Source organism: Aplysia californica, unplaced genomic scaffold (genome assembly GCF_000002075.1).
Source record: "Aplysia californica isolate F4 #8 unplaced genomic scaffold, AplCal3.0 scaffold00560, whole genome shotgun sequence".
NCBI classification, from domain to species: domain Eukaryota; kingdom Metazoa; phylum Mollusca; class Gastropoda; order Aplysiida; family Aplysiidae; genus Aplysia; species Aplysia californica.
The window spans coordinates 330,349-348,869 of NW_004797830.1; the positions used below are offsets into that span (position 1 = coordinate 330,349).

Below are 18,521 nucleotides of genomic sequence, written 5' to 3' on the forward strand. Positions count from 1 at the left end.
AGAGATAGAGAGACAGAGGAGAGAAATTGCTAGAATATGTAGGTTTGTGGTATACAAAAAGAAAACATATTTATAAGTTGTGTGGGTGGATCTAGTAGCAGTGTTACTGGTTGTCAGTGAAATTAAAACAATCTAGGGAAAATAATTAGTCTAATTGTTTGTTTATTGTTTTGCTTCTTACCAATTTCAAAAGTAAGGAGGTATTTAATTATGTAGACAGTACTTGTAATGAGTTTACCCTTTTCCTCTTGCAAAACCTCAATACTGCACACAAAGCTTGCTCGCCTGAATCTTATTATTGATCTATTTAGTTTTGATTTTAGAGAGAACACTTCAAAGCTGGTGGGTCTATAGGCTAGGCCAACCAAAGACGGAGGTTCACCAGATCAGTGAACCTTGAACTCCTGTAACCTCCTTGTTTTAAGATTAGGGCTATAATCTGTAGGCTAGATCACATTTACAACACCGGTACATGTATTTTCTGTGAGAACGGGGTGGCTTGTCATTTTATATTTTTCCTTCTGAAGGGAAGTAGAGGGATCAGAATTTCTCATAATATTAGATTATTTTTTAAGATATTCCCATTAGAATCTACTCCCGTTACTTTTTTTCCGGTAACGGTTTTTATTCAGCTCTGATTGGAAATGGGAAGTAACTCCCGTTTCTTTGTCAGATGGTGCATGGGATGGATTGCAACAAAACAACGCAGTGACAGTGAAAAATTGAAGTGTAGACGGTCGACAGTACACACAACAAGGCCTAGATCAAGATCTACACGTTGACAGTTGTGTAAAAATTAACACATTATTCACCACAAATCGTTGAGATTTATTCTTTCACATTCCTGATAGATCTAGATCTAGATCTAGGTCTCTGAAATTATGTAAAAATGGCTGTGTATCACGACGAAATAGAAATTGAAGACATGGAGTATGATGATGAAACAGAAACGTATCATTATCCGTGCCCGTGCGGAGATCGGTTCGAGATAACAAAGGTAAGTTTTCAAACAACTTGTTTCAGAAGAGTCATAAATCTGAAGCTTGTTTGACACTCTTGCGGAGAAGTGGTCGTGACCTAGAAATCTAGAATCTAGATCTAGATCTAGATTAGATCTATAGCCTATGTACGGCATACCGTCACGTACGTCATACTGTCAGTTGGCACGCATTTGGCCTAAAATTGGACAACCAGACAATTATGCGATAATCTGGAATGCTGTCTGCTAAACAATTCCGTTCAACATTGTTTTGTTTTCAAGTTCAACAATTTTGAGCAGAATCAGACACCTGTGTGAGCAGAAATAATCCATTTCATCTCCAAATGTAAGAACCGCGTTCAGCCATTACGGCTTGCAGATGTGCAATACATCTTGAGAAATAAGCTATTGGTTCTACAATCGTACCCGCAGGATTCGTTTCGCATTTTTATTCAGTTTATAAGGTGTCTAGTTACCACCACAAACCATTCGCTGCTCTTTGTTGTAACAATTGGCGCCCGTAGGGGGGGTGACGATATGGGGTACAATTTTTTGATGGATGTACCCCATACAGTCACCGTATTTTTTACATGCAGCGTGACTTGAAAAATAGTTATTTCTTGGGGAGTGCTTATTTAGGCCACATATGGCCTAAATAAGGTAAGGGAGGGGGGGTTTAGCTTATTTAGGCCTAAATAAGGTCACCCTATTTCTTGACGGACTATGGATGGCATCTTAGTACTTTAGATTTTTTAGTTTCTATGATTTTATATAGATCTAGATCTAGATAGATCTATTTAGACACGGATTCATTAGAAAATGAGCGACTTTAGATTTTTCTTTTTTAATGTTTGAAACAAATTTATATGAAGGAAACTCTATCCCGTTGTATGTAATGATGATGTTCCTCTGTCCAATGTATACACATGTTGTGATGATGTTCTTCCAGCCACTGTTTCCACATGTTGTGATATTGTTCCTGCTCCTACTGCTTCTGTTTCAGAAGAAAAACTTGCTGGCCCTCCCCCAACTGCCCTTGTCTCTAGTTGTGAGTGGTCAGTTGATGCCTTAGACTTTTCGACCACAGGTCTGGAATTCTCGGGGATCGAATGTACCTCCGAGGACTTCCTGGATCCTGCAGCAGAGTTTCAGCTACCTTTGGTTTCAACACCAGCTTGGGATCCTGTGATTAACCAGGACTATGTCTATTGTCTACCTGAGCAGGCATTGAGACCATTGGAAGATGAAACTCTGGTGACACCCCAAGCCCCCCAAAAACTGCCTCAGGACAACACTTTTGCTTTGTCCTTGACAGTCTAATTGATCACGCCATTGCCACTGGATGGATGGCATCAGACATGCATTGGGTCCGCCGTTGCCATTGGCACAAAATCGAACCTAAGGAGAACGAGGGGGCATACAGAAAATACCTTGATTTGTAAAATCAACTCATTCCTTCCCCCTCGTTCGTCAACCTGCCCATACCAGCAAGCTGGAACTATCTAAGGTTTCAACACAGAGAAGCGGGCTAAGGCCCCTACATACATGTCTTACGGGCAAAGTACAAAGCATGGGAGGAGGCGAAGAAATTGGAAGAAGAAAAGAAAAAGGAAGAAGTGGAAAAGAGGAAGAGAAAAGGGGGGAGAAGGAAGAAGAGAAAAGAGGAGAAAAGTTAAGGAAGTTGGAGAAGCAGAGAGCAGGGAAGAAGAAGAAAAAACAACAGGGAAATTCATGTAGGCCTATGTATGCGAGTAAGATGTTCATGTGAGTTTGTTGTGATACATGTGGAAGAGTAAAATGAAGCATTCAAGTACTTGTGTGTGAGTAAAAGATGTTAATAATAATAATAATAAATGACATTTATATAGCGCTCAACCCCTAATAAAGTACACAGGCTCTGAGCGCTTTACAATACAGTACAACATACAACAGTAACATGAAACGTTGTGTTCTGACTAAAGAAAACTATTCAAAATATTCATCTTATTAATTTAAAAACAGAAACGACTTCAGCTGACCTTTGAATGAATCAAAAGATTTGATTTCTCTCAACGTACTTGGTAAAGCATTCCAGATCTTGGGGCCTTGGTTTTCAAATGCCCTTTCACCCATTGTTTTAAGTTTCATAGATGGTAAAATAAATTTCTTTTTGTCAGCTGATGACCTTAAACTGCGAGTTGGAATGTACAGTCTTAACAGATTTGATAAATATGATTGTGCATTATCATTCAAACATTTGTGACATATGGTGGCCAACTTGTACACAATCCTTTTCTAAACAGGAAGCCAATGCAAAGTTCGTAAAAGAGGTTTAGCAGAGTCTCGCTTTCTTTTCCGTAAAACTAAACGTGCTGCATTGTTTTGGACAGTTTGAAGTTTTTTAACTTTCTCCAGTGATATTCCTGATAACAAGGAGTTACAATAATCGAGTTAAGATAAAATTAAGCTAGTTACTTGTAAAGCAGTATACTTGGTATTGATCAGATGACGTATTTTATTAATTTTTCTTATTTCTAAATACATGCAGCTGATCAGATGATTTACCTCAGCCGACATTGACAAATAAGAATAAAAATAGATGCCAAGATTCTTAACTTTTCTTGAAAATAAAATTTTTGCATCACCAATTTTAATGTGATCATGGCCAACCTCTTTAACAGACTTTGCATTGCCTGCCAGAATGACTTCTGTTTTATCATCATTTAACATCAATTTATTTTTGTTCATCCGGTTTTTCACAAAGGCAATACAATTTTCAGCACGATGGACAAGTTCATCTAAGTTGGTAAACAATGTTGAACCATAAATTTGGGTATCATCAGCATAGAAATGGTATTTTAAGTCATATTTAACTATTTCCTTGACAAGTGGTGGAGTACAAATGGTGAACAAAACTGGACCGAGGACTGAGCCCTGGGGGACCCCATACTTAAGAGCATGATCTAATGACTTAAGCCCTTTAATAAAAACAGATTGGTAACGATTTGACAGGTAAGAAGAAAACCAGCTAAGGGCAGTCCCGGATATTCCAAAAGACACTTCTAATGGCTTCAATAAAATGTGATGGTCAATATGTATCAAAAGCTGCTGATAGATCTAAAAGGCTCAGCAAAACAACTTTTCCTGAATCACAATCAGTAAGCATGTCATTCATGACTTTAAGAAGTGCTGTTTCTGTGCTGTGATTAGCTCGATAGGCAGACTGGAATGGCTCTAACAGATTGTTTTCTTGTAAGTGATGACGAAGCTGCTCAGGGACAACCTTTTCAAGGATTTTAGACAAAAAGGTAGATTTGAAACAGGTCTATAGTTCTTTAAGACATTCTGATCTAAGTGTTGCTTCTTTAGCAAAGGTTTTACAAGAGCGATTTTAAACGAATCTGGTTCAAGTGAGTTTGTTCTGATATATGTGGGGAAGAGTAAAATGAAGCATTCATGTACCTGTGTGTGAGGAAGATGTTCATATGGGTTTGTGATATGTGTGGAAGAGTAAAATGAAGCATTCAAGTGCTTGTGTGTGAGTAAAAGATGTTCAAGTGAGTTTGTTGTGATATGTGAGGAAGAGTAAAATGAAGCATTCATGTACCTGTGTGTGAGGAAGATGTTCATATGAGTTTGTGATATGTCTGGAAGAGTGAAATGAAACATTCATGTGTACCTAGATCTATGTGAGTAAGATGTATGTCACATGTGTGTCTGTTTTGGTGGTTGTTCTTTTTAGTATGTCAATAAACATTAGTTCTGTCTTAGTACTCTTAGGCCCACTGTACAAAAGGAGTTCGTCTTTCCTTCTTTCCTCTTTTCAAACGCCTAGTTGTGCTTCAATTTGGGTGTGATGGTATGGGGTGTAGTGGGTGACGGTATGGGGTACATACCATGACAGAAAACCCGACACTTGACGGTATGGGATACATGTCAGGACATGCGTCAAGTCTCGGTTAGGGGTCTTCTTTGTACACTATCTGACTAAAATCTTCACCCCACACCTACAGGAAAGGCTGGCCTCTCAACAAAACGAAATTTTGGGTCGATGTTTTTGAAAGAGCCGAAGTTATGGTAATACAAAAGTTCACTTCCGGAAATAGTCATCACAAAACACTAAGGTGACGGTATGCCGTACATAGGCTCTAGATCTAGACTCTAACTCTCAATTCAGAGTCGCAATATATAATAATTTTGGTAGATCTAATCTAGATCTAGAAATCTAGTGTCAATTGCCCATTGCCACCGAGTGACGCGGTGGCAATTGACAAAAATTGACTTTTTGTCAATTGCCGCCGAGTAAATTGGAGCTCTTTTGCGTTTGTGGGTAGATCTAGCTTAGGGGGGGCTCTCGTGGCCTAGAGTTAGAGGTTAAGGTGTTGGCCTCTCATTCAAAGGTCCCGGGTTCGATTCCGGGTAGCGACCAAAAAAAATTTTCTTCTCTAAAATTGTCTCCTTTCACATCCTTTCCTGATCTCTAACAATGTTCTGTTTTCTGCTTTCATTTCCACTTTCTGCCCCCACCCCCTCACCTCCTTTGCCCCCTCCTCTGGGCTCCTGACTCTTTCTGCAGCCTTTCTACTGCTACTCCTTGGCTCCTCCTAACTGCTGTCTTTCTGCCACACTCCTGATCTTCTGGTAGGAAAGATCTACACCTAGAGTGGTGTCGCCGGTACGCGTGCACTTCGCGATTGTTGAACGTATTTTCCGCCATTTCCGGCTTTGTACTTTCATTTTTAGCTATTCCATTCAAGAAACTATTGACCTATAAAATGGTCTTGCTCATAGTCGCCAGATTTCTTAAACGTTGTGTGCCCAACAGTTTTTCCAACCTAGGGTGTTGTCTTCACTGAGCGTGCATTTCTTCTCAGTGCGTGCATGGGATTCTTCACTGAGCGTGCACCCAGATATACACGTTGAAAGCCAAAAAAAGAGGAATCTGATAACGTTATTGCATTAAATGACCACACAGGAAGATAACAAGTCACTTTAGAAGCAAAGTAAGGCAATTTTAATTAGAAACTAAACTAATTTAATTTAGGGGGTATAAACAGTTCAAATACATAGTGAAAAAAAATCAAACAGAATTTTTCACAACTAAAATCCACATTTCCCTACTCTTCATCACTCATTCCTCTGATCTTTCCATCTTTCACACAGTCCACATGCCACCATCCCGAAACCCGCATTACAACTTGGCATAGAACTCGATAAAAGGTCACGTGAAACACTCAAGGAAGGAGTAGGCACATTTTTTAAGCTAGGGGGCGCGCACAGTCTATTTGAACCAATCAGAGGCAAAAAGGTCATAAAAACTAGTTCACAGGTCAGCGTTGAATGTCAACTTGCCACAGCTGATAAAAACACTCTCGATGATCCCTTGTCGGCAAACGAGTGATGGAAGTAAACAAAAATGGTTGCTGCACACACTGACGCATTCAATCAAACGCAAAAACGCAATTTGAGGCTAAAAACAAAGGAAAACAAAAGTGCACGCACCGAGAAGGCGCACGCGCAGGGGCTACACCACTCTAGCCTTCTCGGACAAGGGCAAAAAATCTCGGAGGACCCGTGTGCAAGTTGCGCACGTTAAAGATCCCTTGGTGGTCTAAAATCGATAAGAGTAGGCTTCGGCCGCCACCCGGGCAAAATTCAAAATTTCCTACCAACGAAAAAGTATTAGGTGTGTCCCGCGCGCTCATATGACCTTATGCAGTTGCGAGCGCCGTAAAACCCTATACTAAACAAACAAACAAAGATCTAGCTTATTGTGCTCGGTGTTGTGCGTTCGCCTCTGTGTGTGTGTGTGTCTTTTCCTGACCCCCGTCCCCCGATTTTTGTTCCCCGATATAACGTGAATTTCTGCTTGAGTTTGTGTGCGTTTGTGACCTTCTAGGCCTACTTCTAGAATTGCCTGTGTTGGTTCTACACCAAAGTCAAAGTGTAGGCTAAGGCTAACCTAAATCTAGATCTAGATACGTCTCATTGAAAACACGCCAAGTTGGTACCGTAGCTCTAGACTAGATGCTCGTCCAATGAAATTAGTTGAGAACAAATTGACCCATTGGACACACATTATGTATAATGCTAAAGATAGTGTTGTTTTCAGACTTGGCGCCGCTTCACTAGGTGGCATTTAATGAATTTGACAAGAAGTCAATTTTTGTCAATCGGTGCCACCGCGTCACTCGGTGGCAATTGACGCTACCTATAATTTTTTGTCTAATCGGACTCGAGTTCGAATAGTCACTTCATTTACGGAAAGCTGGATCACAATGTTGTGTTTGTCCGATGGAAATATTAATATGATTTTTATATTTATAAAAAAATTGCGTCTGCGAGCAGGGTTGGTGATTTTTTGGATTTTTTAAATAAAAATTTTAAAAATCGATTTTTTAAATTTAAATCAGATTTTTTAAAATTTAAATCAGATTTTTTATAATTTTTTTTAAATGTCGACACAGTTTGGGATTTTTGGTGGCTAAAAGTATGTTCTTTTAGAGCAAAATGCATTGTCTTTATTTTAACTATGATTAATCTATGCAACTGCAATTTTAGAAAGCCTTAACATCTGCAATATCAGTGAATTATGGCTACAGACAAAAAATGAAGAAAATGTCAGTCTAAAAGGAAGGGGGGAGGGGTAATTATGCATAGATAAACTTGCATTTTATTACAGTGTGTGTGTGTGTGCGCGCGCGCTTGAGTTTGTCTAAAAAGAAAAAGAAAATGCTATTTTCAATTATGAAAAAAAGTAAATTGAATACTGTATTATTTTACTACTTACACTTACAGTGACAGGGGGGAAAGCAGACTTTTAAGCAATTTTAGTCTACTAAACCTTATATAAATATCTGTTTTATAAAACCAAGGAAAGGAATTCTGAATGTTTAAAGATGTAAAAACAGAATACCTTTTTTTTAAAGTGATTTAAATCACTGAGTTTTATTTTTAAAATCAAGTTGATTTCAGTTTTTTTTAAATCAACTGATTTAAATCGACCTGATTTAAATCAACCCAACCCTGGTTTTCAATTATGAAAAAAAAGTAAATTGAGAACTGTATTATTTTACCGTGACAGGGGGGAAGCAGACTTTTAAGCATGATTATATTAGTCTACTAAACCTTATATCTGTTTAATAAAACCAAGGAAAGGAATTCTGAATGTTTAAACATGTAAAAACTGAATACATTTTTTTGAAAAGTGATTTAAATCCCTGATTTTTATTTTAAAAATCAAGTTGATTAAAATATTTAAAAAATCAACTGATTTAAATCAACCCAGCTCTGATTTCAATTATGGAAAAAAAAGTAAATTGAATACTGTATTATTTTACAGTGAAAGGGGGGAAAGCAAACTTTTAAGCATGATTATATTAGTCTACTAAACCTTATATCTGTTTTATGAAACCAAGGAAAGTAATTCTGAATGTTGAAATGTGTAAAAACTGAATAACAATTAATTTTTTTTAAAGTGATTTAAATCACTGATTTTTATTTAAAAAATCAAGTTGATTTAAATAAAAAAAATCAACTGATTTAAATCAACCCAACCCTGTCTGCGAGACTGCATCTTATCCTCACATGGGTCCTACACTGTGTATGATCAAATTTATTGAAATGGGGTGTATTATTCCCCTTTTTACAATGTGTGTGATTTGTCTTTGAACAGAATTGTGGATTATTATAGTTGTAATAGGGCAGAATAATAAATTAAGATTTGCTTGTTTGTGATAGCAGTAGTAATACTTTTGAAGTCTGACTAAGGGGGTCAGGGATAGATTATTAAATTCATTTTCCCATGTGTCTTTGAATTTAAGTCATTCTCATTCTTTTTATCTATTATCAGCCCTGCAGTGGCTATAGAGATGGGGGGGGGGGGGGGGGGGGTTCGATTTAATGAGCTCATTCTAGCATTCTCAGTTACTGGACATTGTATTTTGTATTAATGTTAGAGTTATAAAAGTTCTTTTCTCTCTAGCTCTATTGATCTTATTTATTCATTGAACTTATTAACCTTTTCAGGTGGAACTGGAAAGTGGAGAGGACGTAGCTCGGTGTCCAAGTTGTTCTCTCCTCATCAAAGTTATTTATGACCAGGTGAGTTGGTGATTTATGTTAAAGTGAGGTACTGCGATGGTGTCGTCGTTAGTAATTGCTTGTGTTTTATGCCCCCATTGACACAATCTAGATCATCCTTGAGGCTGACCTCTTACTCTTATGGAATATGATGTTTGCTTTCTCTTATGATATTATACAAAGTAACTTATAAATTCATGCTATAGGCTATAGTTTAATGTTTGTTTTTCTTTAGACGAATGATTCCCTCTACCCGGCTTTCATTGTAACCTTGATTTTCAGGAAATGAAGAACCAGCTTGAAAATAGTTACCATCTAGCCCATTTTCTGGTCCAGAGGAAGACACAGTATTTCTTACGTAACTTGGTAGCCTTTTTTAAGTGGGTTTCTGCCATTGGATTTTTTGGCCACTGAAGAATGCATACTTTATATAGTACCGTAAAATAAAAGGGGTCTTTTTCGATACAGTAATATTGAAGCCATATCCAGATTTGTTTTCACTACCTTTGAAGTCAAATAGGGGGGGGGGGGGGTCCTCCTTTTTTTCCCTCATTGACTTTGTTTGTCTTCATCAGGATGACTTCATGGAAGGAGAACAGGTTGCAGTTGTGAAGAAGCCAGAGCTGGCTTTAGCCTGACCTGAGTCTTCTGTACTTCAAACCGATATTCTGTGATGTCGTGGGGTGTGATGTGAGATACCCAAGGCCCAGTGTCGTAACTTCTATGAAAACTCATAGTATAAACTTTCCATGTCATAATCTGGAATACTTTCAAACAATCTAGTGTGTTACTTTTTCATGTGAATGAACATTGGAAGTGTGAGCTCATTTTTTATGCTCTATGTTGCATGCACTTGTCAGCAACAAAGAGCTCCCAGTTTTTAGTGTTGTGATTTTCCGAACACTGTCTAGTCCCTTGTGTGATGTGAGTGGTGATCTGAGATATATTCTTGGGAGCTGAACTTCACCAGATACAGTGAACTTTGAACTCCTCACCTCTGTTTGAGGAATGGAGGAAGAAGAGAAAGAAAACCAAGCTCAGTACAGCAGTCAGCTGGCATCAGGGAGAGCAAACGTGGAACAGCACAGTGACATGGAGAATGAGACTGATCTGTCTTATTTAGAGGTATGCCATTCTCAGTAACAGGTAATGTCCGTAATTCAACACATAGATCTGTGATGTTTCCTTTATCAAGATGTTTGGGAGAAAAACCTTGTTATGTATCTAGTCATCGGGTATATTTGTTGTTAGCTATTTCTCTTGTCTTGCATGTTTCAACTTATCGGACACTCATACACAACCATTTTTGTGATTTGTACATGTATCAGTCAACAGCCTCAATATTTTTGTCTCTCACAAAAGAGAATGTCCAAGTCCAAGTTTTTGAAAAATGTCAGTTGACTTGTTTTTTGTTTAAAATTTTTAAGGCTTTTTTAGAATAGAAATTGTTTATGTGCTTTGATGTGACGATTATCAATGTTTTAAAGAGAAGGGGTGAGTGAGGGGGGTCTACAGAATTTTTAAAAAGATTTAAAACCTGGAAAACAGGAGAGGGCAAGTTCCTCTTGACTTCAAAGAATTTTTTTCATATGTGACTGAGAAAACAGTTGAACCTGCTCTAATGTTCACCTGTCCAATGACCACTTCCCATTCCCCCCTTTGTAATTTTCACTAAGACATAAAATAACGCTGGCCAAGACAACCACCTGTCTAAGACAACCTCTTTTCTCCCAGTCAATGGGTGGCGGTCTTGGGGCGGTCTTGGAAAATTTTGATTATACTTATGCATACAAAGTACACTTTGATGCTGTTAAACTATATATGAGAGGCATCTTGGTGAAATCAGGCACTTGTCAAAATAATGAAATTGAAGAAACTGGCATTTTTTACCCGTTTTGTGATTTTTTTTTCAAATGTTTGTTTTTTGACTCAACGCCTTTAGGGTTCATTTGAAGTATATTTATGTGTGGATTTACTGAAAAGCGTTGATTTAAGGCTCAAAAATTGTAAATTCGCAGTTTCCAAGGACTCTCGAGCGTTGGAAGTCACCAAACTTTGGTGGTCATTTTCTCGCTAATTTTACCACTGAATTAGTACTTTTTTTCACCGAAAGCAAAACAAATGAATAAGCTTTAAGATGATACCAATAACTCAACAAGCCCAAAAATTGACAAGCACCTGATTCCACCACGTTGTGACACATATAATCATACTCTCATACATGTGTTTATCATTGTACTTTCCTTAGCACGAGTCTGCTGAATTTTCCTCGTCTGAGGAAGAAGAAGACCGTGACGAAGGCTCTGAGCCCGTCTCTCTGAACGTGACTCCTGAACTGCTGGCTGATATTTTACACCAGAAGCAAATGGTAGAGTAACTTTTCTTCCACTACAGTATTGCCTTCAAGCAGACACGTAACAAAATCAGTGGGATGGGAAAACCTTTTCATTATGTACAAATTTCACTTTGTATGTGTTTCAGAAGCATAGAGTTTACATCATGTATAGAAAATATCCGGGACCTTAAATGCTATACTCTATGTGTGTGCTAAACTAGTATCTCTTCTACTTTCTTAAGACCAGAAAATGTTACCTTTGCATTTGTAGCTGGAGTGCCATTTTTAGCTGAAAAGAAGTTTTTACTTTTGCACTATTGACAGAGAAAAATTCACTTCATAGATGGTTGTGGGGTTCCAGTGTATAAAGTGAACTTACAATGTTGCAAATGGTTATTAGTAGTATTGGTGACTAAGTTATGCATGATTTTCAGAGTTCGTTGTTTGGGGAACTTACTGTAGATCTAATGTGAGCAGTGTAAACTTTGATTTATAAACTTGACTTTGTAACTCGGGATTTAAAGAAGGATGACACTGCATATATATATACAAAATCTTTTTAGGTTAATTTTTTTAACAAGTAGGGTGGGAGTTGTGATTTTTAAGACGGAGTACACAGCGCTTTATTTTGACCTTTTTTATTTGACCTTTTATTTGTTTTCTTCCTGTCCTATTTAGAGAGAGACATTAAAAAGGTCTACTTAATAACTAAATGTTTTTGTCTGTGAAACATTTTGTGTTTATGTGATGGTATTTGGATTGTGTTCATTTTTTCAAGCTAAACTTGATTTTTTTTTTGCTGGACATTGTTGCTTCTGTTTAATCAAGAATTTCTATCCGGTTCTGAATTGCTTTATTCCTTTCTTTTCGCAGAAAATCCTTCAAACACCAGAGGTGATGCATTTTTTGCAAGAGCACCAAACCATGTTAGCTCGTAACGGCTCCCAGTGTCAGTCCACGGCTTCACACGGGCAGAATCGTCCACTGGTCAAAGACGCGGGATTGTCCTCAGCTCTCGCAAACTTTTCGACAGACTCCTCCACACAGCACAGCCTCCCAAACAGATGACACCTGTCCTTGTGGTTGTTGTTCTCTCACTATCTCTATCCCAAGCCTTGATTTGCGACCTGTCAAACCTCGTTAAACCGGCACCCCTGTCATGGAACATGATTCTGCTGTGCGATCTGTGCTTGAAAAATGTCTTTTTGTTGGTGTTATACATGTATAATATGTATTTAGTAGAGCCAAGAGTCTTCTCTCTCCATTTCTTTGTCTTTCTCGTGGGAGAAAGATAATCAAATATCCAACCAGTGGGTGTTGTGCGCCATGTGCAGTGTGTACCTTTGTCGGTCAGTTCGCTGGCGGTACGACAAGGTAAATTTGCATTAATTAAATAAAGGCCGTACAGCTCCGACAGTAGGTGGCATTTTTTTTTTTACATTGGCAAAACCTGGTGGTAAGTGGGGCTGGCGGTATAACAGGCAGGGGTACGAGGTTTGACTGTATATTTATGGCTTTTATCTTTAGATTTGTTTTTTATTTACGGTATCTTTTTGAAACCGCTCTAGCAACATATATCTGGTAACTTTTACAACGATGCTCTCCGTGCTGGTTTAAATTATAGTAGATTTCTATGTACTGGCACCTCTTTTTTCAAGTTGATTTTGACATAATGGAAGGGTGCAAGTTTTTACCATTCCTTCTCCCGTTTTCTTTAACTCTTTTTATCCTAGCCGTACCGCCACGGACTCTGTACCGGTCCTGGGGCCGCCGCGCCGTATGAGTCAGAAGTCAGTGCGTATAGTTCAAAGTGCTATATTTCTTACGTTTACTCTAAGGTTTTAAGGAAATTTGGCAGTTAGGTTAGAAATTGAATGTAGTTTTTGTAAATGTATGTGGTTAGGAAATACACCAATAGCACAATGTAGATTTTGAGGTGTATTCCACCTTCGAACTTGACCCGGATTGCCGCGCCCACGACGCCCCATTGGATTTTATAAATCTAGATCTAGCCCTACCCATCGAGCGCAAATTCCAGCTGACCCCTTCACCATGATCTGAATCGCTATTAGATGAGTCTAAGTCCTGTTTCTTATCATCCACAACAGAATTTACGGCTCTTATTTCAGAGTCACTTTCATCAAATTAGTATCATTCCCCCTCATAACCCAGCGCCACTTCAAAAAGAACTTCGTCGGTCGTGAATGTGCGTTTTCGAGACATCTTTCAAGCTTCTACACCCATCAAAAACAAAGAAACCACTGTTCATTGGAAAATTAAAATATTCAGACAGAGCTAGCATCGCCGTATTTGCGTATTTTGGTAATTACAAGCAGAACTAGCTTCTTTGAAGTGACCGTATCGCTGTTCCAAGAATACTCGTAGCCCGGACTGGTCCTCGTTGCGAGTATACTCGTAGCCCGGATAAAAAGAGTTAAGACACTGCTCAAATTGAAATGTATCTCTTCTGGTCAATTTGTGTTAGTCTTTGTATCAGAAGTCATTCAGTTTGTGTGCTCCGATAGTTCAAAAGTGAAAATAATTTTTCTATGATAATACCTTCAAATTAATTTCTTTTCGGGCAAATAGTGCTGGATATTAGGTGTCTACGAAGTCATTTAAAAGAACCTGAAAAATGCTGCAGATTGTAGTTCAAATCAGGAATCGGGTCTGTGGGCATGGTTTCAACAAGTATACAATCTACCTCACTCAAATTCAAATGCTACACATTCTCTGCCAATTGTGGAGCTGAATGCTTGTAAATTTTCTGCTGAACAACAACATCCTACTGTTTGGGTCCAAACTAGTGGTGTCAAAAACACTGCGTTGACAAATTTGTTTTTAGAGTTTTGTCAGTGTAGAAGGGATTTCACCACAATAAAACTACTACTTTTATTGAATTTGCATTTCGGTTTCCTGATGACCCTCTACAGAAATTTTTATACTGAACTGTTGAGTGTGTTGTCCTGTTACTTTGTACAGTGGACGGGATGAAAGGTTATTTTTGGCTTTGTTGAACCATATGGTAGCTGACTTAACTGGGGCATTGTCAAAAGGTTTTGGCTTGGTATGTGCTGTGTTCCATTAGTTAGAGATCTCTGTATTTATTTAGAAGATGCTCATCCATATTCCATAATAAGAATGTGAATTAAGTATATCTTGTACATATCGTTTCTCTATCACCTAGTAGCACTCTGCCTTGGAGTTTATCCTACAAGGAATATAGTCGGAGGTCTGTATTAGAAAGGGTGTAGCCTACAAGCGTGGTAGTAAGCTGTAATTTTCACTGGATATTTTTGCAGAGAATGGAATGAATCTTACCTGAGGCTTTTTTTACATAGAGATGGTTAGTTTAGATTTTTGATTTCTGTCATGACTTTGATAAAGGCTGTGATTTTAGAGAAAACAGTTAACGGGTTGACAACACAGAAATCTGGCAAATTTGCAGTGACAGAACTGAATACTTATTTCTTCCACAGAAGGAAAACATATTTTGTTTCGGAAGAGGTGTTTAGTATATTCTCAATGGCCTATCGGGACAGCATTGCTTTTATTTGTTCAATTTTAGTTGATGTCATGGCCTGTACCATGTTGACTCTTTATCTCCGCCAAGCCGCTCCCATCGGCTGACAGCAGTTTGCGGTCACATTCCTTTATGACAACTTCGACATCAATTTACTTTTCGGCAATTGACAAAAATAGGTCTCTTTTATTAGGATTTCATACTTTAGATGAACTATTAAAATAAGTTCACTTGTTATGATTTAATGACCAATTTAGTGACGTTTTCGTCCTTTTTAGATTTAACCTAGTACCAAAAAAGGGCCCCAGCCTAGTGGGTTTCCCCCCCTCGCAGATAAAGAGTGAATGTAAGGAGATACTCATATCTCTTGTTGGTTTCCATAATACTTTGGTGAAAAAGGTTGAATGGTATGGAGGTTTTAACACCCTTATCAACCCCAATAAGTTATTTAAGAGGTGGGACCTTGGGGTTAAATGACCGTCTCTGACTGAAAGGCCCAAGCCAAATGGGAAATTTGTGAAAAGTGCCTTTCCCAAGGACACATCGGACCGAGCTGAGGCTGGAACCCGGGAACCCATTATTTGACAATTATGGGTGGAGCAGCCTTACCGCTAGGCTACCGATGCCAACATCAATGATTTTCTTATATTTTAGAGGTGCTATTACTATTATAAAGCACTACGTGACCTATTTTGTAGGTTCTTGGAGGGGGGGGGGGGGGACTCTAGTTTGGATTGCTCTGTCTGTCCTATCAACAAACATCCATTGTCCTTATCTCTCTTCCTTCTTTTCTTTACATGTTACCCTCTGGTAACAACACCTCTAATCTTGGCATTTGGGTTGTGAGTTCCGTAAAACTTTCTAAAAGTAAAAAGTAGGTCTAACTATTCCTACATGTTTGTTGTCATTTTTCCTCTAAAATTATGTGTGTAAGTTACTCTAAGCCTACTGTTGATTGAGATAAATGTATAAAATCAATATGAATATTTTACTTGTAAGAGATGAACCCTTCACATGATTAAAGGTCATGGCTTTGTGTGTGGTAATATGGAAATGCAACTGTCAAGATTCTGATGATTGAATGTTTGTCTCAAGTGTAAGTATGATCATTAAATTGACTGAATGAAGGAACCCAAATTGTTCTTGTTTCTTTTAAAGAATATATTTTTATGAGTTTAGACAATGATAGTGATAGATTTTCAATTCTGCCAACTTATCATTGAAATTCATCAAATAAGTCGCTGAATGATCAAATATTCGGCTGTGGCCCACTCTCACTAGTAGTAGTATCACACTCTGTGTTATACTTTGCACAATATAGATCAGAAGTGTCACTTATATTTAATTATATGTGAGACGTGCTGACGAAATGAGTTACTTCTCGCAATCCAAAAATGGAGATATTGGCCAAAAATCAAGATTAGGGTCAAATTTGTAAATTTTTATATTGATGCCATTTTCTTTAAGTATAACATGCCTCTGATTATTTCATACATATTATAAATTTTAAAGACTTCACCTATAAGCTTGATGTATCTATTTCCATGGGTCTCGAATCCAAGAAGTAACTCATTTTGTCAGCACGCTTCACATATGTCCTAAATCAGAATAGAAAGCTCAATTACATATTGTGTGACGACTAGGTGGACCAAGTACTCATCCTTTTTTTTGTGCATATATGGAGTTACTAGTATAGTCAGAATTGTCTTGCTTTTGATTTTTTTTAAATGCATCTATCTTTAAACAGTCTAGATATTTGTTGAAGTGGGGGTCGCCAGGTGACAGAGGTAAAATTAACAAGTACAGTGGAAACCTGATATAACAAGGATGGTGGGGGTAGAGAAAATTTCCTCTTATATCCGACCCCTGTTACAGAAATGCAAGGAAAGTAAGCATTTGTGGACTAATCCAGCTGTACTTATTCATGGGTAGTTGCCATTACCACAAGTACCCACGAATAGGGGTTTTGGCACTAACTTTCTCCTTGCTTCCTTAAACCACATCAGAAGAGCTTGGTCCACAGCATCTGCATCGGGTAGTCTCATCTTCTTTCGATCCAGAGCAAACTTTATATTGGACTCCAATTTGGAGTATGCTGCCACTATCTTCTCTCTATCCTTGATAATGGTGTGGATCGACCCTTGTGGAATGTCGAACTTACGACAAATCTCTGCTAGTGGAGCTTGCTTTTTGTCGACAGCCTGGATTATTTTGTATTTTCTGTCAATTGAAAGGCATTTTTTCTTGCGCTTGACATCGTTGGTGACTCATTACGCGTGCATGTTGCTAGGTTTTGGGCTAGATCGTGGTCTGCAGCACACCACAGCCCTCTCTCGCTTTACACGCTGCGTGTGCTTGTAGTGGCCTCTCTCTCTCTCTCTCTCTCTCTCTCTCTCTCTCTCTCTCTCTCTCTTTTTACACATTGTTAACGAGCCTTTGTTCCTGCTATAACCGGTTGGGCTACGATGAGGCCCTGTTATTGCCGATAACTTTTAATAGAGACAAAGAGTAGGAAAAAACGGGGATTTAAAAAATCCCTGTTATTACCGGGCCTGTAATAATATAAATGGTTTCCACTGTATATGTCTGCTTAAGTTTGGTAGCTTCCAAAGCTTGTGTGTGGACAGGAACCTTGCCCTTTATTACTTTATTTGTATCACATTGGTCCATGAGTTGACTGGCAGTTTCAACTTTTAAGCCCAGTTTTGTTCCTTTGCTCTGGCCCTTTCTCCCTTTTGAACAGAGTTGCCCTGACTTTTGTCCCACTGCAAATTATGTGCACACAATCGTGGTCTCCACCACGAAATGAGGAGACTTATTACAAGTCCTCCGATAAATTATAAAACTGAGATTTTTTTACGGGTTTCACGCACCAGTAGCTCTAGTAGTAGTAGAACCGAGTTAGCACAGTGAACATAGTACATGTGCTGGCATTTTTGGCATGTTCGCGTGTTTGAAACACAGGGATGAAGACGCATCCAAATCGTATAGTGTTTTAGTTACTTTTATGGCACTTGCAACACAAAAACTTAAGGTCATGTAAGTGAAGATTAGAGGTGTTACAAGAGAGTAACAAATGCATAAAAGAAAGAGGAGAGATAAGGACAATAGTCGTTAGACAGGAAAGAAGAAGCAAACCACACCAGAGCACTCGCCAACGACCCACAAGTCTATTATATATATACACATACAGTCTGTGCATATCAAGGCAGGGGCTCCTTCCTTCTACTTCTTGTAATCTAACTAACACAGATGGTAGAATTCTGTCAGATAAGATAGGGAGAGGCTGGGTCATGGTGTTTTAGAGCATCTGAACAAAGAAATGAATGATAATATATTGATAAACTACAATATAACTATAAGACAAGTGACTTGAATCCGTCAGGACCGGCCTTGGTAGTTCGAGGGATATCTTACTAAGATAGAAGAAGGAAAAAAAAACGGGACCTCAGGCTCATTTCGGTAGAGGTGTGATTTCGAGTCTTCTGTATTCAGCCTATCGCCATGTTATACTGTATAATGATAAACCGTGATCGCTGATCTCTGCTTTAGATCTGGCACTTCATGAAGATGATGACGGTGACAAAGGGATATCCCTTTGAGCAGGCTGTCATTATAAGAAT

At 38.4% G+C, this 18,521-nt stretch overlaps 1 protein-coding gene across 3 annotated transcripts in view; it reads left to right on the forward strand.

Annotated features, from left to right (window-relative positions):
* The window catches only part of LOC101845421 (DPH3 homolog), a 14,457-nt gene extending 1,282 nt beyond the window's left edge, over nt 1-13,175 (forward strand). The window contains exons 1-4 of one of the 3 annotated variants that reach the window (XM_005106865.3): nt 677-997; nt 8,987-9,061; nt 9,616-10,165; nt 11,289-11,407. In XM_005106865.3, the coding sequence (XP_005106922.1) occupies nt 890-997; nt 8,987-9,061; nt 9,616-9,678 (246 nt within the window). In that variant the 5' untranslated portion in view covers nt 677-889 and the 3' untranslated portion in view covers nt 9,679-10,165; nt 11,289-11,407. Of the gene's footprint in view, nt 1-676; nt 998-8,986; nt 9,062-9,615; nt 10,166-11,288; nt 11,409-12,248 lie in introns of those variants that run through there. The other 2 variants (XM_035972032.1, XM_005106864.3) reach the window with 2 other exon arrangements.
* Nucleotides 13,176-18,521: the final 5,346 nt, after the last annotated feature.